Raw genomic sequence first — 22,088 nt, forward strand, 5'->3', positions numbered from 1 at the left:
GCATCACTCCGGACACCAGACCAGTGCACCACAAAGCCAGAGCGCTGCCGTATGTGATGCGTGAGAAAATTGAAAGTGAACTGGACAGGCTGCTCAGAGAGGGCATAATTTCAGCTGTTGAATTCAGCGACTGGGCTCAAAGCAGATGGCTTGGTTATGATTTGTGGCGACTACAAAGCCACCATCAACCGAGTGTCGCTGCAAGACCAATAACCGCTTCCAAGAGCGGAGGACCTCTTTGCCACGCTGGCAGGTGGAAAGCTGTTCATGAAGCTGGACCTCACTTCGGCCTACATGACTCAGGAACTGGTGGAAGATTCCAAGCTTCTGACCACCATCACGATGCACAAAGGATTATTTGTCTACAACAGGTGCCCGTTTGGCATTCGTTCGGCAGCGGCTATCTTTCAGCGAAACATGGAAAGCTTGCTCAAGTCCATCCCTGGAACGATCGTGTTCCAAGACGACATCCTTATAATGGGTTGAGACACCGAGGAACACCTCCACAACCTGGAGGAGGTGCTATGCCGATTGGATCGGGTAGGCTTGCGGCTGAAAAAGGCCAAGTGTGTGTTTTTGGCCCCAGAGGTCGAGTTCCTGGGCAGGAGGGTTGCCGCAGACGGGATCCGGCCCACTGAATCAAAAACTGAGGCGATTCACCGGGCGCCCAGGCCAGGCAACACATCGGAGTTGCGATCATTCCTGGGACTTTTGAACTATTTTGGGAACTTTCTGCCGAACTTGAGCACATTGTTGGAGCCGTTACACATGTTCCTCCGTAAAGGTTGTGAATGGTTTTGGGGGGATTGTCAAGAACGTGCTTTCAATAAGGCGAGGAACCTGCTGTGTTCCAACAAACTGTTGACTTTGTATGACCCCTGTAACAAAACTGGTTTTAACATGCAATGCGTCATCCTACGGGGTTGGGTGTGTATTGCAGCAGGGTAACGATGACGGCAAACTCCAACCGGTGGCTTACGCCTCCAGGTCGCTCTCCCAGGCAGAGCGTGGATACGGCATGGTCGAGAAGGAGGCACTCGCGTGTGTGTACGATGTGAAAAAGATGCACCAGTACCGTTTCGGTTGACAGTTCGAGCTAGAGGCGGACCACAAGCCGTTAACATCCCTGTTGTCCGACAGCAAGGCTGTCAACGCTAACGCGTCAGCTCACATACAGCGATGGGCCCTCACTCTGGCTGCGTATGACTACACCATATGGCACCGGCCAGGCACCGAAAATTGCACTGACGCACTCAGCAGGCTCCCACTGGCCACCACCGAGGGGGCGTCGGAGCAGAGCGCCGAGATGGTCATGGCCGTTGAGGCTTTTGACACTGCGGGCTTCCCCATCACAGCCCGACAAATCAAACTCTGGACCAACAGGGACCCCCTCCTATCCATGATGAAGAAATGTGTACTGACTGGGAATTGGACGCCCGCACGCAGGGCGTGCCCCGAGGAAGTCAGGCCATTTCAGAGACTGATGGATGAACTCTCCATCCAAGCCGACTGCCAGTTATGGGGCAGCCGGGTAGTCATGCCCCAGAAAGGAAGGGAAGCGTTCATCAGGGAACTCCACAGCGAGCACCCTGGCATCATGTTAATGAAGGCCATTGCCCGGTCACATATAACTCTGGGTTCGCAGGTGCACGACGTGTGCCCAGCTGGGCAATGCCCCCAGGGAGGCTCCACTCAGCCCGTGGCCCTGGCCCACCAGGCCATGGTCACGTATTCACGTGGACTATGCGGGCCCATTCATGGGGAAAATGTTCCTGATCATAGTCGATGCATACTTGAAGTGGATCGAGTGCATCATATTGAACTCGTGCACGACATCCATCACAGTGGAGAGTCTGCGTACGGTTTTCGCGATCCACGGCTTGCTGGACATCCTGGTCAGCGACAATGGCCCGTGTTTTACCAGCCATGAATTCCAGGAGTTTATGTCGGGCAATGGGATCAAGCACGTCCGGACAGTGCCGTTCAAGCCGGCTTACAATGGCCAGGCGGAACGGGCGGTCCAAGTCATAAAGTAAGGCATGCTACGTATCCAAGGACCCTCCCTTCAGTACCGCCTTTCGCGCCTTCTGCTGGCCTACAGGTCCCGCCCGCACTCGCTCACTGGAGTCCCGCCAGCGGAACTCCTCATGAAACGCACGCTCAAGATGGGGCTGTCCCTCATTCACCCAGACCTGGCAGACATTGTTGAGGGCAAGCACCCGTCCCAAACCGAGCTCCATGATCGAGGCTCAAGGGGGAGGTGTATAGAAATAGATGACCCGGTATTTGTTCTTAACCATGCTTTGGGACCCAAATGGCTTGAGGGCACCGTAATTGGCAAAGAAGGAAACAAGGTCATGGTGGTCAGACTAAACAATGGGCAGATATGCCGCAAACACTTGGGCCAAGTAAAGACAAGGTTCAGCATAGACACGGAGGAACCAGAAGAAGAGCATGATGAGATAGCACCCACACCACTGCCAGCGTACGAGCAACAAAGACAGCCCTCAGCATGCACAGTCCCTGTGGCCAGCCCGGACAGGCCAGAATCACCTCAAGTGACAGAGACGCGTGCTGAGGCTCAGCCACCAGAGCCACAACTGCGGCGCTCCACGAGAGAGCGTCGACCACCCGAGAGACGAAACCTCTGAAACTAAAAGACTCAAGGGGGAGGTGATGTCATGTATTTCACCAACTTGCAATGACAATAGTTGTGTAACTGTAACTCATGCACACTGTACCTGTACCCTTGAAATGCACACCCTGACCACAGGGTCACTGCGTGAGACACTCCTCACCTGGGTTTCCAGGTATAAAAGGGGAGGTCCCACCCAGGGTCAGCACTCCTTGGTCCTAGGAATAAAGTGAAGATCACAGAGTGATCGTGTCTGATATATACATGCCTCGTGTGAGTTTGTAACAAGGTGCAGAGACACAACAGCTCTCAAGCAGAACGGGGATATGGGATGGTTGAGAAGGAGGCACTCGCGTGTGTCTATGGTGTAAAAAAAAATGCATCAGTACCTTTTTGGCAGGAGGTTCGAATTAGAAACGGACCACAAGCCGTTAATATCCCTGTTGTCAGACAACAAGGCTGTCAATGCCAACGCGTCACCCCGCATACAGCGATGGGCTCTCATGCTGGCTGCTTATGACTACTCCATCCAGCACCGGCGTGGCTCAGAAAATTGCACTGACGCGCTCAGCAGGCTTCCACTGGCCACCACCGAGGGGGCAGTGGAACAAAGCGCTGAGATGGTCATGGCCGTTGATGCCTTTGACAGCGCAGGCTCCCCCATCACAGCTCGTCAGATCAAAATCTGGACAAACAGAGATCCCCTCCTATCTCTGATTAAGAAATGTGTCCTGACTGGGGTTTGGGCGCCCGCACACGGAGCATGCCCTGAGGAGGTCAGACTGTTTCACAGGCGGATGGATGAGTTCTCCATCAAAGCTGACTGCCTACTGTGGGGCAGCCGGGTAGTCATGCCCCAGAGGGGCAGGGAGGCATTCATCAGGGAACTTCACAATGAGCATCCAGGCATCGTGCTGATGAAGGCCATTGCTTGGTCACATGTTTGGTGGCCGGGAATTGATTCAGACCTGGAACACTGTGTTCGCAGGTGCACGACGTGTGCCCAACTGGGTAGTGCCCAACTGGGTAATGCCCTCAGGGAGGCCCTGCTCAGCCCGTGGCCCTGGCCCACCAGGCCATGGTCACGAATTCATATAGACTATGTGGGTCACTTCATGGGAAAATTGTTTTTCATTGTGGTAGATGCGTATTCGAAATGGATCGAGTGCATCATTTTGAATTCGTGCATGACATCCACCATTCTGGAGAGTCTACGTGCGGTCTTTGCAACCCACGGCTTGTCGAACATCCTTGTTAGTGATAATGGCCCATGTTTCACGAACTACGAATTCCGGGAGTACATATCGGGCAATGGCATCAACCATGTCAGGACCGCACCGTTCAAGCCGGCCTCCAATGGCCAGATGGAACGTGCGGTCCAAATCATTAAACCAGGCATGCTCAGGATTCAAGGACCCTCCCTTCAATGCTGCCTATCACGCCTCCTGCTGGCCTATAGGTCCCGACCGCACTCGTTCACGGGGGTCCCGCTCGCTGAACTACTTATGAAACGAACACTCAAAACTCGGTTGTCCCTCATTCACCCAGTCCTGACCGACATCGTTGAGGGCAAGCGCCAGTCCCAAAACGAGTACCATGACCGAAATTCAAGGGCGAGATGTATAGAAATAAATGACCCCGTATTCGTCCTCAATCACGTCGTGGGGCCCAAATGGCTTGAGGGTACTGTAATAGACAAAGAGGGGAACAGGGTCATCGTGGTTAAACTCAACAATGGGCAGATATGCCGTAAGCATCCGGACCAAGTTTTTAAAAAAAAGGTTCAGCATAGACACTGAGGAACCCGAGGAAGAGCATGAGATGGTGCTCACACCACCGCCAGTGAACGAGCAACAAGAACATTCAGAAGCATGCACAGTCCCGGCAGTCAGCCAGGACAGGCCGGAATCACCACAGGTGACAGACACTCACGCCAAGGCTGAACAACCAGAGTCCCAACTGCAGCGCTCCATGAGACTTAACCTATAATCCCAATAAGACTTTGGGGGTGAGGTGATGTCATTATGTAACCTCTATGTAACACCACAGTAATACTGTATATACTTAAGCAATGCACACCTTGACCACAGGGGGTGAACTTGTGGGAGACACTCCTTACCTGGTCATCCAGGTATATAAAGGGAGGTCCCACGCAGGGTCATCACTTCTTGGTCCTGTGAATAAAGGTTCAGGTCATGGAGTGACCTTGTCCATAGAATATGCCTCGTGTGGGTTTTGTGCCATTGAGTAAGGACTTTACAATTTTCACTAATCTTTTTCTCTTCACATATCTATAGAAGCTTTTGCAGTCAGTTTTTATGTTCCCAGCAAGTTTCCTCTCATACTCTATTTCCCCCCTCCTAATTAAACCCTTTGTCTTCCTCTGCTGTATTACAAAATTCTCCCAGTCCTCAGGTTTGCTGCTTTCTCTGGCCAATTTATATGCCTCTTCCTTGGATTTAACACTATCCTTAATTTCCCTTGTTAGCCACGGTTGAGCCACCTTCCCCATTTTTATTTTTACTCCAGATAGGAATGTACAATTGTTGAAGTTCATCCATGTGATCTTTAAATGTTTGCCATTGCCTATCCACAGTTATCCCTTTAAATATCATTCACCAGTCTATTCTAGTCAATTCACGTCCCATTTGGTAGTGGATACAAGTGAAGGGAAATATATCATATGATGTATTTCTCTCAGTTGCAAGTCATCATAATATGCCCAAATATGGGTGGGTATATTATGATGCCATGCGAATGAAGGAAATACATCATATGACAGATTTCCCTTCCCTTGCTCCCGAGCAATACTGGCCTCATGGGATTGTAGAGCGAATGATTGCAGTACAGAAGCTAGCCTAGTTAAAAAGGGGATACTTTAAAATATTTTAAAAATTGATAGTGCAGCACACTCAACCCTCTGATGCTGCAGCAAGTCTCCACCTCCACCCCAAGCAGGGCGCAAGTGAAGGGAACTGTGGGCATGGTGGGAATGGTGTGGGCACCTGACCAAAATGTGTAAATGTCTCTGACCACTGAAAGTGGGCCAGCACCATGGCTGCATCCATAAAACACAACTGGATGATCTGTCTCACCCCACACCCACCCCAAAAAACCTTCCAGCTGAATTTCTGGCCCTTTCTGTTTATTGTATTCCACAACTCGGTTATCCTTTGTGTAAAAAAAAATCTTTCACATTCCCTTCCTTCTTAGTCACAATTTTCCAATTGTATAACTGGTGTCACATAGTGAACAATGGAACAATTTCAGCAGTCACCTTCATAACCTTGTAAACCTCAACTAGCTCACTAATTTGGAAATCTAGCTCAAAGTGACCAAAACAATTACTACTTGTTTAAACATAATCGTTTTTGTATTTACTCTTTAGGCCATTAGCTCTTATACAGGAATGTACTTTTTAAAAACATCTAAAAGATCCCATTGTATAAAGTGACAGCAATTTATATATCATTGAAATGGTTTTCACCCCCATTCATCTGAAGCCACTGATTCATCCTGGGGTGTGGGGTCCACAAGCTGGTTGGCTTCAGGTACCTTAAACCAAACTAGACTGTGAATAATTGTCTTGTGGGACATCACTGAGAGCCCAATTCTGTCTTCAACCGATGTCCACACACATGCAATTGCCAACAGAAAGCTCTGGATAGTGAGCAGTAGCTGGAATTCTGGCTGATTGTAAATGACAATTGACCTCTGTACTGAGGAGAAACATTCGGTTAACTCAACAGAGCCCCGGATGAACACGGTGATCTTCTTGGTCTCCATGGCCCAGTTCCACACAGGTCAAAGCACTGATCAACAGTGCCATTTGAGGAGTTTTCCTCGATCATTTATACAGCAGGCAAGTCAGTGTAATGGCAAGACATACTGTACAAATAGTTCCTGTTTACTAGTGTTACACAGATCAGTTGCTTTCTTCTCTCTTAAATAATCTGCGATGTTGCACTGAAATTACCTGCAGAGAAGCTGGGGGTTCGGCAGAATGTGCTCCAACCTGCTGCAGTTTGTTATGCAGAATGTGAGAACTGCAGGGCACTGGTTATTGGCAAAATGCCTGGTGATCCCAGCTGGAAACGATAGAACCATTTCTCCTGTAATTTTCACAATACACCTGTTAATAAAAAGAAGAATGTCTCTGTGGTTAACATGTGAAATTAACTGTGGGACGATTAACGGTTAACATGTGGGACAGCCAGGCCCGCTCCCATCTTCACCTGATATCCTTATATTTTCCAGCAAAAGGCTGTGGATAGTGATCACGAGCCAGGAGATCCAATCACAAAATAACATGAATTGGAAACACGTGAGATAGTCTCGAGCTGTTGAACAAAAATTATTGAGGCTAATTGAGTGAAAACTTAGCGAAGAAGGGAAAGCCACAATACACAAATATGTAAAAAAAAAATTCCAATTGCCACAAAGTATACTTAAAGGGAATAACCACCTCCAGAACAGAAGAAAGGATAGGATAAGGCAAAGCCATTCAACCCATCAAGCCCAGTCCTCCACAGAAGACATACTTTAGCATGCACTCTACCCCACCCGTTTAATTTCCTGAAGAAAATGATGTATTAGACAACCTGATCACCCGTTGATTCCTGAGGATTACACTCAACAAAGATCAGACTAGGGTCCTGCTTTCCACATGATCTATTTGGTTGGTGTTAAGCACCTCCAATCCTATCTTTCCACCCTCCAAGTGACCTGATTGCTGTTTACAGCCTCTAGTCCTGCCTTCTGACTGTTCTGATTCGTTAACCAATTGATACAGACATATTTCTAAATCCAGTGGGAAAAAATTGATTGTGAAAAGTTGATATTGAAATGCTGATTGTGAGCTTAAAACATTGATGGTTGGCATAGATGAGGATAACATCAGATTGCATACATAGGAGTCATAAGAGAATAAGGTTTATTTCTAAAGGAACAGGTCATCAAGCCTGTCATTTCTTTTCACTTTTCTACCACCAAGCTCATGGTCTATAGGGCTGTAGTAATACCCGCCCTCCTGTATGGCTCAGAGACATGGACCATGTACAGTAGATACCTCAAGTCGCTGGAGAAATACCACCAACTATGCCTCCGCAAGATCCTACAAATCCCCTGGGAGGACAGACGCACGAACATTAGTGTCCTCAACCAGACCAACATCCCCAGCATTGAAGCATGGACCACACTTGATCAGCTCCGTTGGGCAGGCCACATTGTCCACATGCCAGACACGAGACTCCCAAAGCTAACGCTCTACTTGGAACTCCTTCATGGCAAACGAGCCAAAGGTGGGCAGAGGAAACATTACAAGGACACCCTCAAAGCCTCCCTGATAAAGTGCAACATCCTCACCGACACCTGGGAGTCCCTGGCCAAAGACCGCCCTAAGTGAAGGAAGTGCATCCGGGAGGGCGCTGAGCGCCTCGAATCTCATCGCCGAGAGCATGCAGAAACCAGGCGCAGGCAGCGGAAAGAACGTGCGGCAAAACTGTCCCATCCACCCTTGCCCTCAACAACTATCTGTCCCACCTGTGGCAGGGACTGTAGCTCTCGTATTGGACTGTTCAGCCACCTAAGGACTCATTCCGAGGGACTGCCTATGATGAATCTTTTCACATGTTTTTAATGAAATACTGTGCTCATCAAAATGAGGAATGTTAATGCAAGGGAATGGAACATTTTCCATTGTAGGGATGCACAATCAACATAAAGCACTCTTAAGTCAGGTATAGCTTGTTTAGATGCAGGATAAAACTCTCTACTTTGCTCCGACAACGTGATTCAGCACCAATCTCAGAAAAGCACCCCTGACTATATCAGCGTGATGTTTATCATTTACTGCACCAGCCATCCTGTAACTTCGGGGCAAGATTGTCAACGAATGCCAACCAATGTAGAATTAGAGGGAGTTTTATGCTGGTGGGTCTTGAATAATATATTTCTGATACAATCATTTTTAAAATTTTGTTTACAATAACATCTGTATATTGTTCACAATTGATTCAATTAACTTTGGATATTGGGTTAATTTAAAAAAAGAAATAGTCCACCATGCCCTCCAATTTTTTCCTTTTCTTCTCTCCTGAAGGAGCTTATACAACGTAGACCATAAGTACTCACAGGCAGTAGTTACTCTCTGATATCTTGCCCAAATAGAAATTATTCACATCTAAATGTAGACCGAGTTTCAACAGGCTATTCCAAATTGATTGGCATCATAGCCGATCCCAATCCCATCAGTCGTACATGCACGTTCCAGCAGGAATTATTGGATAATCAGAAGTGCAAGCCTTGGCTGATTTTTATCCACCTACATTCAGGGGCATCAAGGCCAATTGCAAAATATCTCCTGTTACCCTGAATGAGATCAGCTAATTGAGCACAGACTCGGCATCAAACTTGGGCTTGCATATTTAAAAGAAGCAGAACTACACCACATGGTGCCTTTACCAGTGTTGAGAGTTTATTACAGAATTTTTATATGTTTATAATTACTATTTAGTCTCGAGTTGTTTACTCACTTGCTTGGATCTGCTCCTTTGAAGTAAGTATTGACAGTTTCTGTAAAGGCTGCAGCAACAGGGAGCGTATCCTGTGCACCCATGGTCAAGGGACTGGGTCCTCGCGAAGCCCCTGCAATGGAAGTAAACACATTTGGTTTCACTAGGCTCATATCTACTTGCTTAATATAACAGTAACTCAAGTAGAGTAAGAATAGAAGGGCAGCTCACGAGTGAGATAGTTCGACGTTGCTTAAATCATGCAGGTAGTTTAAATAAAAATAGAAGACAAATGGAAAATTGGTGAAAATACAGGAGAAACAAGATGATGAATTGTTTCTTTGTACTCTTTCTGTAAAACCCTTAAGAATACTGGGGGGACAAGCTTGGCATTAATGGTTTTAACACTCTCCACAGATAACATGGATTGCAAATCAGTAACACAAAATAGATTCAAATTCAAGTTACAAGCTTCCCACCACTACTTTTTAAAAGTAGTTTCCATCTAAGATTTTTGATCTAGGAAGTTGCATTATAACTCCCTTCAGTTAGCTTTGAATTTTAACAAACCCTTTGATGATGTCATTGAACAAAAGAGGACTTCATGAAAAACATCTAACCTAATAGATTTATTTTCTCCCCTCCTTTCTTGAAGGCATTGATTCATGGTGGGGTAAAGTTCTATTGGTGTCAACTACACTCTGGTACCTCGTGGGAGTGGTGATTCCTGATGTGTGAGCCTAGACACAGGCCACCTCCATATATCCTCACCCAATGTTTACATATGCATATACATGGGTCATTGGATAGCAATAAGGAGCAAGAACCTTGGCTAATTTTTCCCTTTCTTACTTCAGAGGCCACTGTGACCAAATATAGTGCCCTCATTGTCTAGATGATTAGCTAACTCAGCACAGACACGAAATCTCCCTGGTCCTTATGGCTGAGTTCCATACTGAGCAGTCTACTTACTACTAGAGGCATCGGGAGAGCCAATAGAGTTTTGCTTTATTTGTGACTTTCGCAACAAGTCATGGAACTCTGATAAGCCAGTGACTCCAACCTTTACGCAGAGCGTTCAAGTAGCTTACTGGTTGCGAGTTCAAATCGCACCGTGGCAAGTTGTGAAACTGAATGCAAAAAATCTAGCTGTTTGTGAAATCTGCCAGATTTTCAGAACAACACAATGTTCACTTCAGAGAAGGGACCCTGCCGCCACTATTTGCTCTATCCTACATGTGATTCCAGTTCCACATTAGTCGATTGACTCAAAGCTCTCAGGGCACCTAGGGATGGGCAATAAATACTGCGTTGCCAGTATCGTCCACATCACAAGAGCAAATTAAACAAATATCTGGATAATTATTACAATCTTGGGTGCTTATGAAGGTTCAGTGAGTAAATGTAGCACCCAGTATGGTACTGAGCCAATTAGAACAGGAAGGCTCAAATTCAACTTGAGGTCTCTGCTGAATTAGCTGACCTTCGCTGCTGTGGTAGGAAGAGCACTTCAATTTGCTAAAGTGTATCCGGGCTAATGGGGGGATTAAAAAAATCAGCCTGCTTTTTATTCCTGATCATTATCCAATAATTTCTGCTGGCAAATGCTCAAAGGAGGGCAAGGTGATGCTTCCTGTAGTCAAAAAGACGGTTGACATACACATTCTAACACATGAGAAAGACCACTTTGAGTGAGGTATTGGAGAGCTGCCAGTGCCTCTGGAACTGTACCCTAACCTGAGTTACCAGCTTTAAGAGAACAGAGGGGGTGGGTAGGGAGGAAAAGAGGGAGACTAGGTGGAAAAATGTCTCATTACAACCTCTCACACTGCTGAGTTGAATCAGAAAGTTGGTGCATTTGCTTATTTTCAATCAGTCCCTATTTCAGTAAATTTGCATCCCATTGAGAATAGACTTCACTTGTCTCTTTCTCTTCATTGTTAAATGGAAGAATGATAAAATAGTGTTTGGGACCAACTGTGCAAACATTAAAGTAAATATCAACTTTTTAGATCACTGAACACTATGCCAGATTCTGGTTATCAACTGTTAACTCTTTAACCCTTTCATTACGCAGTTGTATTGAAATCAGGACTCATGACGCCATCTAGTATTTGCCGGTTCTTAAACCTGTCAAATTCCTTACCTTCCTCTTATCGAAAGCTATCAAAGCCAGTCTTTGTCATTTTGCCACTTTTTCATTTATCTCTCCTACTCTTTTCAACCTTGGTGGTGGCCTGGACCAGGGGCCTTGACTCTTCACAAAATCTTTCAAATAAAAAATGTTGGAATGGCACTAATGTTTTATCAAGGACCACAAATGGGGTAGATTGCAAACTAACCACTTCCAATGGCAACAGTTCAATAATATAAAATGAATATAAATATCTTGCTGACTTACAAGTCAAATAATTCTCTTAATCCTTCAGCCTTCTTGAAAGGTTAATTAACATTCATTCACCAAGGCGTTGGTAATAAGGGAACTGACATGCCTCAACATGCCATTTTGAGTCTTCTACATCTCCTAAGAGACTGCACTGATCAAATCATTCTATATTCAGCAAGAAAATAAGATACCAAGGGCTCAATTTTCCCCAGTTATCTGCACCACTTTTTTTGGCCTAAATTAAAATATCCAAGTTTCCCCAAAGTTTCTGCACCAGCGTAACTCAGTTAGTTGCGATTTTTTTTTAGGTTAGTATTTTTTTGCGTCATTGGGGTGTAACCTGCCACCTGCGCCAATTCTGGCCAGCTCCAATTTACTCCAATTTTTCTTAGGATGGCATATGTGACCGCTTTAGACAAACCTTCTGGGCAGTTAACACAATCGGTGCAGGTAAGAGAATCAGTGCAGCAGATACAGTTCCATGGCTCGGACAGCAGCAGCGGAGGGAGGGGAAGAGGAGAGAGGGATGGGGGGAGGGGGGGGGGGTGGTGAGGCCTTTTGGCCAGAGTTAAGAGCAGCACCCGGCATCGGAAGGGGGAGGCCCTTCGGCCAGGGCTAGCAGTGGCAGTGGCACCGGCACCGGGAGGCCTTTCAGCCAGAGTTAGGAGCGGCACTGGGAAGGGATAGACGTTTGGCATAAACTCTTTAATAATGTAATGATGGTAAGCTTGTGCAGGTTGCTGTGAGCTGGCCAGAATTTGTATGTTTCACTTTCCAGCCTCTGCCCGCAATGTGTCGCTCGTTACCCTAGCAACCCGATCTTTTTGGTGCAGATTTTAGGCTCCACCCCCAAAACTAACAGACAGGCTATGCGGTGCCAAAATCAACAATTCAAACGGGGAAGTTGGATGATTTTTTTGGTGTAGTTTGGCCCAAAAAAAACGGGTGTAACTCTTCAAGTATGGCTTTGGGGAAAATTGATCCCCATATCATACTGTTTATATGTGAATACTTGGCCATAGCAATAGCAGTCTTCCCATTGTCCGTACAGCTGGAGATGATGCAAAAGAGGCAGAACTAGGGAAATGACTGACATTATCACTGGTCTGATTAGGACCCTTTGCGACGCCTCTATGGAAGAGAAGTAAATACACTACAAGCTGTGGTATGTAGGTCAGAAAGGTCCCAGATTTAATGACCATAGCCAAGGTTGTGGTAGAGGCATTACATTTGGTCTTGAGCGCAGGGGAAAATAAATCAGTCAGACTGGAAAGTGCATGTGTGTGTGGGTGTTGGGTGAGGACTTGGGTGCGATGACCCTTTCAGTCGAATACTTGCTAACGTTTGTGCTCTGCACTTATACGTAAAGAAAGGCAAATTAGCTAAGGTACTGGAGAGGTGCTGGTGCTCAAGGAACCTAGTAGCAGTCACAATCTTCAGCGGTGGAGGGGAGAAAAATATCTCTTCACTTTATAGACAGTGCTTGCAGGACTCTTCAGAGAGCAAGTTTCTGCTTCTCAGTTTAAATGATTCAGTTTCTCTCATCGGATTTACCAAATCCGTTCCACTAATTAAAGAAATGCCACCACCTCTCTAAATATACTGTGATAAGAACTCCTGGGGTCACAGAGATTATATACAATCAGTTACTCAGTGTACACTCTATTATCTGAGTAGCTCACCACAATTTTCATAGGTTTTGTTGGTATTGGGGTTACCATGGAAACTGTAAGCACATATTATATTCAATGTCTTTTCACTCTATTAATAACTGTTAGTCATAATTTTACCTGGTGAGTGTCATGTGAAAAGGAAGCAAAATATCATGAAACTCAAATACTGTTTTTCTATAATCTATTAGCTTTCAGAATATTAACTTACAAGTCTTTGTAATTTTGTTTCACTCATTAATTTGTTTTATCTTGTATGTTTTATAATTGCACATTTTATAATGTTATAAAGCAAATTCTATTTAGAAGAACAATCCATATATTAACGAGTTAATCACGACTCTTGCCTTGCTAATCTTTGCTGATTCCTCCATAAATCAAATATAAAATTCAGCAGGAGTCGCCATAATTATACATGTATTGACAAAGCAAATATTTTATCTTATTTTGTTGCAGGGATAACATTGAAAGTCTGGTAAATGGATTGGATACTATGTGCAACCTAATTATATTATGTGCGCTCCCAGTGGTTTAATTGGTAAATGCTCTGACCAGTACAATACTGAGTTATACAGACCAGGAAGATTCAGGCTCAATCCTTGTTCTGTGTTGACTTATCTGATCTGAGCTAGAGTAGAAATCTGGTTACAGTTTGGCATCAGGACACCAGAGTTGGGGAAGGATTTAAAAAAAAAATGATCAGGATTCAGTTCCAGAACATTATCCAATGACTGGAAAGTGTGTGTATCTGTGTGTGGTAAGGATTGGGCTCATCTGTGGTGTCTCCAAAGATCACATTGTGTGCCAGTATACAAAAGCTAGATTTCATCATAACTAATGGCCACTTGGGTGAGGCACTGAAGGCAGCCATTACCCTTAGACTCTACTCCAGTATGAGGGGAGAAAACAGAAGGAAGAAAATAAAACCTTTAGCAGAATTTTGATGTTTCTTCAATAAAATTGTGGTGTTTTAAAATATTATTACGGTGAGTCGTGGTGAGTATTATTTCTAACAAATATCCTAATGTACCAGCCTTATTTTCTGCGTGCACACTTCTCATCTGTATGGAGTGCCTATTAGAAAATCCTGGGTACTCCCATGATTTACTGGCTACCATGAGCGCACCTGTGATTTCCTGACGTGCTCCTGGTGGGTGAGGCACTGGGTTGGGAGCTCACATTCAGAAAATACTATGAAATGACATCATCACTGGGCTGAAGCAGGTTTATTTCAATAATACAATAAATAATTGGTTTTGATCTGAAAGGAGGGAAAGGGAAAATTTATGAAAAAAAATTAAATTGACATACAGTCTGCCACATTGACTCTACTTTTAGAACAGGCAAATTAGAACATTAATTCAATAGATGATATAGTTGTACCTGCAGAACAATTATATGATTAACATTGATCATGATTTATTTGTGGAATAAGAATAGGAATAAGTATTTCACAGAAAAATATTGAAAATCCAAGCATTTACTACAGTGTGCAAACAGAAAAATCATAATAGGCAATGTGAGCAGAACCAAAACACTTATTGTGAATGACACTTAGGAATGGTCGACATACAAGAACAGATGGGCAGCCAGCTCAGAAAAGAAAAAAAACAGGAAAAGAAATGTCACGTAAATTGTACATTACTTACCATCAAAAGTCAAATAAAACTTTCCTCTATCAAACCATACCAAGGAGGGTTGATCATTCTCTGCATGGTTAGGAGATGAAGCGGGATGGGAGGATTGAAGGCAAGGGAGAGAGAAGGACACAGTGTGAGTCACACGGAAAGTCCATCACTCATAACATGGGGAAAGGCAGGATGCAGAATCAAAGCACTGAAACCATCACTGCGCAAAGAGGAGAGAGTCTACAGTGTTACTGAATTAACAAGTTTGTCTTTAATTTCTTCGTGAGCATCTCAGCTCAACTCTGATCTTACAGTGAGCACAATACTTGTGTTTGACAAATTTGGTCAGTTGTAGTGTCCATCGCTACTGGAAACGTATAATCAGCTTAAGAGGTTGGAAGAAGTTCCTTGAAGATAATGCTTATGGTAGTTGGAAACCATTTTGTAAATTATGATTGTTATAGTTTGGTTGATCAGTGAGAAAACTGTGTCAAGATCGTCTTATACTCTGCATTTATCTAAATGCCTTTGTACAGATTTCATCCAATCCTTTTAGAGATACAGTTTAAATATAAAATATTTTTTTGTATCTCAGATTTCTCGAACTGTTGAAACTCCAAGTGTTAAGTGATGTATTTTAGTTTTATTACCTTTTTTATTATAAGTTATATTCTATGATGACTTGCTGAAGTTAAAAATATGGAGGACGTTGAGGTTCCATATTTGAAATCTCAGCCTGCATCGCCTGAAGAAACTTAAGGGTGATCCTGGAAATGTGCTACTGTGCCATGTATTTTCAACATAACAATGCTCAGACTAAATAATACAAATGATCATATTAAAAATAACAACTTGGATAATTTTCAAACTAAAGTAAAATATTGTAAAATAATATAAGCTTGATTATTGCTGTTGCATTTTTGACCAGTTCGGTTATGACACATGGTTGTTAATAGAATCCCAATTCAACTCCATAGATTATAGGTAGACTTGTTACAAACAGCATAGTAGAGCTTGAGCTAAAAGTTGGTTTGGTGGACACTATTTCTCCGCTACCGCTACCACCCCCACCCCCCGCCCCCCCCCCGACTTTACAGGAGTCATTTTAACCTAACCCGCCCATTGGGAAATTGATGGGATCGGGTGCAATGGTGGATTAAAAGCCTGCCCAATATTACTGTCTATTGACTTCAATGGAGAGTAAAATTGGGCAGGCTGTAAAACCAGCGTTGCACCCAATCTGTCAGTTTCCTCAACGAACGGGTTAGGTTAATATTACCCTGTCAGCTAATATTACTCTGTACATCTCTAATTCTGTGATATCAACTTACAAATCATTCTTGCAATTTATCCTCCTATTCTGACAAGGGGTTCAATACAGTCACATGCAACTGTCGCTCTCTGAGAAAGAATTTTACATGGGCCTATAATACAAACTGCTGTGATTAGCCACTAATTGGCGATCATATTTGGAAAGTCCACAGAATGGCTGGTGCCAAAATGAAAAAGAAATCACACTGGTGCAGTGGAACAGAGGGAGCTTTACTCTGCCTCCAACTGAGCTTCACATGACCTGGGAGTGCTTGGTGCTGACATGTAGTATCTGAAACAGTAAAGTATTTTATTTCCCAGCAATAACATCCATCAACTTAATAAGTACAAATTTCATGATTTGTGTGTCTGTGCCCCCCTATGATTTTTGTTGTTTAATGCCTATAGTGGTAGCTTTAGTGTAAAGACTATTAGGGAGGAGCTGAATCTCTCTGATTCAGCTGCTCTGTCTGTAACGAAGGTTCACAAATATTTGGGTCAGTGTTGGAATGCTGCCAACATGAGGTACCTGATGCTGCATGTTCAGACTCCCAGAAGGCAGCTGTTGACATGGGCAATTAGGTGGCACACATTTCTCAGATTTCTCTTTCCAACTTGTCCCTTTTCTATCTGCCTGCAGGAGAAGACCACACATTGCGGCCTTCTCCTGCGGGTTGTTATGATCTGGAATGCACTGCCTGAAAGGGTGATGGAAGCAGATTCAATAGGAACTTTCAAAAGGGAATGAAATACTTGAAAAGGAAAACTTTGTAGGGCTACAGGGAAATAGCAGGAGAGTGGGACTAATTGGATAACTCTTTCAAAGAGCCGGCAAGGACACGATGGGTCGTATGGCCTCTTTCTGTGCTGCTTGATTCTATAACGGGTAATAGCACATACAGACTAAATGGGAAGAGGGGTGCGGGGCACATAACATATGATGCCTGCCAACCTACAAGTGGAGGGCCCTGGAGATTCTCGGCGTGGAAGCAATAAAGGGGCTTGTGGAGGGTAGGGTCAGAGGCCTCCCCCTAAACTCATGGGGCTCAATTTTCCCCAGTATTGGTGCCGTTTCTTTTGAGCAGGCTGCTTTTTCTGGCCTAAATTGAAAATCCCCAGTTTCCCCAATCAATTTTCACCAGTGTAACTCAGTTAGTTACGAATTTTTTAAGTCAGTTTTTTTTTCAGCCAAAGGAGGTGTAACCAGCCACCGATGCCACTTCTGGCTATTTAGGGAAGTTTGGCCAGCTGAGAGTTACACTGGCCTAATCAGAACTGGAGTATGTGGCCTGTCCTGAAAAACCTTCCCTAGAGTTAAGGAAATCGGCGCAGGCAAGGAAAGCAGCGCAGCAGATGCCCGGACACACTGAAAGAATTGAAAAACACATAGCAGGAACTTACCTCCAACCCTGCCCGAAGGCTGTCCGGTCCCATTCTCGGTCCCCGGTTCACACACACAGTCTGGTCCCATTCTCGGTCCCCGGTTCACACACACAGTCTGGTCCCATTCTCGGTCCCCGGTTCACACACACAGTCTGGTCCCATTCTCGGTCCCCGGTTCACACACACAGTCCGGTCCCATTCTCGGTCCCCGGTTCACACACACAGTCCGGTCCCATTCTCGGTCCCCGGTTCACACACACAGTCCGGTCCCATTCTCGGTCCCCGGTTCACACACACAGTCCGGTCCCATTCTCGGTCCCAGGTTCACACACACAGTCCGGTCCCATAAGACCGAGACCGGACAGCCTTCGGGTGGGGTTGGAGGTAAGTTGGTGCTATGTGTTTTTCAATTCTTTTAATGTGTTGGGAGGTGGCTGTATGCTTCACTTTGCAGCCTCAGCTTGCATTGTGTCCCTGGTTACCATGGCAGCCCGATCTTTTTGGCGCAGATCAAGGCTCCACCCCCAAAACTAAAGGTTGGATTAGGCCAGGCCAAAATGAACAGATGCAACGGGGAAACTTACAACACTTTTTTTTTTGGCATACTTGGGCCCCCAAAAATCGGGCATAACTTTTCAAGTACGCCAAAAAAATGCTTTGGGAAAAATTGAGCCCATAGTGAGCATTGTTATTTGTCATTTTATATCTCCTAACTCAATCACTCATTCACTCCCTTATACATGGGCATACACTACAGCACAACACAGCAGAAAGTCTTGCTGTGTATACTATTTTTCAAGGGGTATCTTTCGAAAATATAATCTTTTGCTTCTGTAGTTTCCCAAGATGAGAAGATGACAGAAGCCAATACAATCTCAATGGAGCAACACAGCACCCTGCACCATCCATTGCTACAATGGCAAGTATCACCCCTGAGACCTTCACCACATGAGGGGGAAGGGGAAGTTAATGAGTGAGTTACAGCAGGGACTATTTGATGAAGCACAGAGCACCAGCAGTCATCTACCTAATTTCATCCACCCACAAGGGGAAACACATTAAATACACCTGCACCACACACTGTAAATGTTAATAAAAGCTGGCACCTGACTGTTATTTTGGTAGGAGGCAGATTAAGGTAGTTGGGAGAAATGTTGTATTTATGGACTTTGATATACAACTGGGGACAATGGAGATGCTGTTTTATTTGGCAAATATATCAGGAACATGTGCAGGGGGTCAAATGTCATAAATGCATGGTATCCAGCCAGTTAGCCTGATGTGTTGCCAGGGTCTAGTAGGTGTTGCTCGATTAGAGGCAGGGAGAAGAAAAGAAGGTTCTACATCATATAGAAACATAGAAATTTACAGCGCAGAAGGAGGCCATTTCGGCCCATCGTGTCCACGCCGGCCGACAAAGAGCTGCACAGTCCTTGGTCAGCAGCCCTAAAGGTTACATATAAACCTATGAACAATGACGGAAAGGCAAAAAGCACCCAGCCCAACCAGTCTGCCTCACACAACTGCGACACCCCATTATACTGAAACATTCTACACTCCACCCCAACCGGAGCCATGTGATCTCCTGGGAGAGGCAAAAACCAGATTAAAAACCCAGGCCAATTTACGGAGAAAAAAATCTGGGAAAATACCTCCCCGACCCATCCAGGCGATGTAAACTAGTCCAGGAGATCACCCTAGCCGTATTTTATTTCCCCATTGCAGCTCTTCATTTTGGTGTGGCCTAACCCAAACTTTCGTTTTGGGGGTGGAGCCTTGATCTGCTCCAAAAAGATCGGGCTGCCATGATAACCAGGGACACAATGCGAGCTGAGGCTGCAAAGTGAAGCACACAGCCAGCTCCCAACACATTAAAACAATTGAAAAACACATAGCACCAACTTACCTCCAACCACACCCGAAGGCTGTCCGGTCTCGGTCTTACCATTATACTTGCGCTATCCAACAAAAAGTCATCCAGTCTAATCCCAATTACCAGCTCTAGGTCCACAACCTGCAGGTTACTGCACTTTAAGTGCCCATCCAACCAAAGGGGTGAGGGTTTCTGCATCCACCACTCTTCCAGACAACGAGTTCCAGATCCCCACAACCCTCTGCATAAAGAAGCCCCCCCCCTCAAATCCCCTCTAAACCTTCCACCAACCACCTTAAAACTATGCCCCCTCATAATAGACCCCTCCACCAATGGAAATAGGCCCTTGCTATCCACTATGTCCAGGCCCCTCAATATTTTGTACACCTCAATGGGGTCTCCTCTCAACCTCCTCTGTTCCAATGAGAACAAACCCAGCCTATCCAGTCTGTCCTCATAACTAAGATTCTCCATCCCAGGCAGCATCCTAGTAAATCTCCTCTGCACCCTCTCCAGTGCAATCACGTACTTCCTATAATACGGTGACCAGAACTGCATGCAGCACTCCAGCTGTGGCCTAACCAAAGTATTATACACTTTAAGCATAACCTCCCTGCTCTTATATTCTATGCCTCAGCCAATAAAGGCAAGCATTGCGTATGCCTTCTTAACCACCTTATGCACCTGGCCTGCTACTTTCAGGGATCTGTGGACAAACACTCCAAGGTCCCTTTGTTCATCTACACTATTAATTGGCCTACCGCTTAATGTGTATACCCTTTCCTTATTCGCTCTCCCAAAGTTCCCTCACACTTCTCTGAATTAAATTCTATTTGCCACTGCTCTGTCCACCTGACCAGTAGATTGATAGCCTCTTGCAGACTTTCCTCTTCATTATCAACCACACAGCCAATTTTAGTGTTGTCTGCAAACTTCTTAATCGTACTCCTTATATTCAAATCTAAATCGTTGATATATACCACAAAAAACAAGGGTCCCAGTACTGAGCCCTGCGGAACACCACTGGAAGCATCCTTCAGTCACAAAAACATCCATCAATCATTACCCTTTGCTTCCTACCTCCAAGCCAATTTTAGATCCAACTTGACACTTTGCCCTGTATCCCATGGGCTTTAACTTTCATGACCAGTCTACCATGTGGGACCTTATCAAAAGCCTTGCTAAAGTCCATATATACTACATCGTATGCACTACTCTCATCGACCCTCTTGGTTACCTCCTCAAAAAATTCAATCAGGTTCGTCAAACACGATCTTCCCTTAACAAATCCGTGTTGACTATCCCTAATTAATCCTTGCCTTTCCAAATCAGATTTATCCTGTCTTTCACGATTTTTTCCAATAATTTTCCCATCACTGAGGTTAGGCTGACAGGCCTGTAATTACTCGGCCTATCCCTTTCTCCCTTCTTAAACAAGGGTACTAGATTAGTAGTCCTCCAATCCTCCGGCACTATGCCCAGATCCAAAGGGGACTGGAAAATGATGGTCAAGGACTCTGCTATTTCCTCTTTTACTTCAATTCATAGCGCTGTGAGGAATCAACAGAAGAAAAGACAACATTTCCAGCAATTCTGAGGAGGAACCCGAGGATAAAATTGTACCACAAAGTAAGACGGATGAAGAAGAGATACCGTTTCTTGTATATTGCAAGAAAGGAGCAACATGAAATTGTGGTCCCTATCTGGATAGAAGGTATTAAAGGGCACTTTGCAGCATCGAGTATTATTCTCACCAATTGCTGCAAATACCAGCACAGCTATACCCACCTCAAAATATTTGGGTCAGGAACTCAAGGAGATAGCACTGGATGAGCAACAGTGCACACACACGAGGAGGAGCAAGTGTTGTTGACAGTAAATGAGCAGGTACCTGTGGGCTGGAGGTCCAATTCAGATCCTTTTTCAGCTGCAGTGTTTAGAGATTTGGGCCTTATTGGTCCAGCAAATCATAAGAGATTGCTGCAGTGAGCAGGATCATCTCCGAGAGCCACTTGAACATATCCAGAAACCGCCTGTAAGGTCGGCCTATTAATGTGGAGCAATACATTAGCCTGATCTGTGCAGGGAGGTGTCTCAATCTACCATGAAGCTTCTGACATCTACAGTGAAGTCCTCAGTGGCACAGGCCCTATGTGTAACCAATCTCACATAAATGTTCACCCTGCTGCTATGTAGATCTCTGCTTCCAATTAATGCAAGCTCCTTGTTCAACTTTTAGATATGTTGGGAGGACTGGATTGAGAGAGCCTTGAGACAGGGACTTACAGACCTCAATACTGTGCAAAGGTTTGCTTCCACGTAGATCTGTGGACATCCTGGGGAGCATCACCAGGGGAACTCTTGCAGAAAGCATAGGGTTCTGTCTTTAAAAACAATGCCACACTCAGCCCATGCTGCATCCCTGTGCAAGTGACAATAGATGTGGCAGAAAATGGACAGAACCAACTAGCCACAGCACTGGTGGCTGTGACAGTATCAGATGCAGGGCTCTCTGAGGCACCACCACAATGACCAACAGAGTCCACTAAATCTCAAGTGGTTCATACTAAAATATGAAGCCAGCCACCACACATACTCCTGTTGGGGAGTCACTTAGTCGTCTCAGGATAGGAGTTAGAAGTCACACGGGTACACACTAAGGAGAAGGATCATGGGAAAATGCATCTAAC

The 22,088-nt window shown here is 45.0% G+C and overlaps 1 protein-coding gene across 1 annotated transcript in view; it reads right to left on the reverse strand.

The window, feature by feature from the left end:
* sgip1a (SH3GL interacting endocytic adaptor 1a) overlaps positions 1-22,088 on the reverse strand; it is a 250,115-nt gene that overhangs the window by 29,815 nt on the left and 198,212 nt on the right. The window contains exons 17-19 of the mRNA XM_070886140.1: positions 14,853-14,912; positions 9,169-9,280; positions 6,612-6,767 (exon numbers count right to left, since the gene is read on the reverse strand). Of these exons, the coding sequence (XP_070742241.1) occupies positions 6,612-6,767; positions 9,169-9,280; positions 14,853-14,912 (328 nt within the window). The remainder of the gene's footprint in view (positions 1-6,611; positions 6,768-9,168; positions 9,281-14,852; positions 14,913-22,088) is intronic.

Source organism: Pristiophorus japonicus, chromosome 8 (assembly GCF_044704955.1).
Source record: "Pristiophorus japonicus isolate sPriJap1 chromosome 8, sPriJap1.hap1, whole genome shotgun sequence".
NCBI classification, from domain to species: domain Eukaryota; kingdom Metazoa; phylum Chordata; class Chondrichthyes; family Pristiophoridae; genus Pristiophorus; species Pristiophorus japonicus.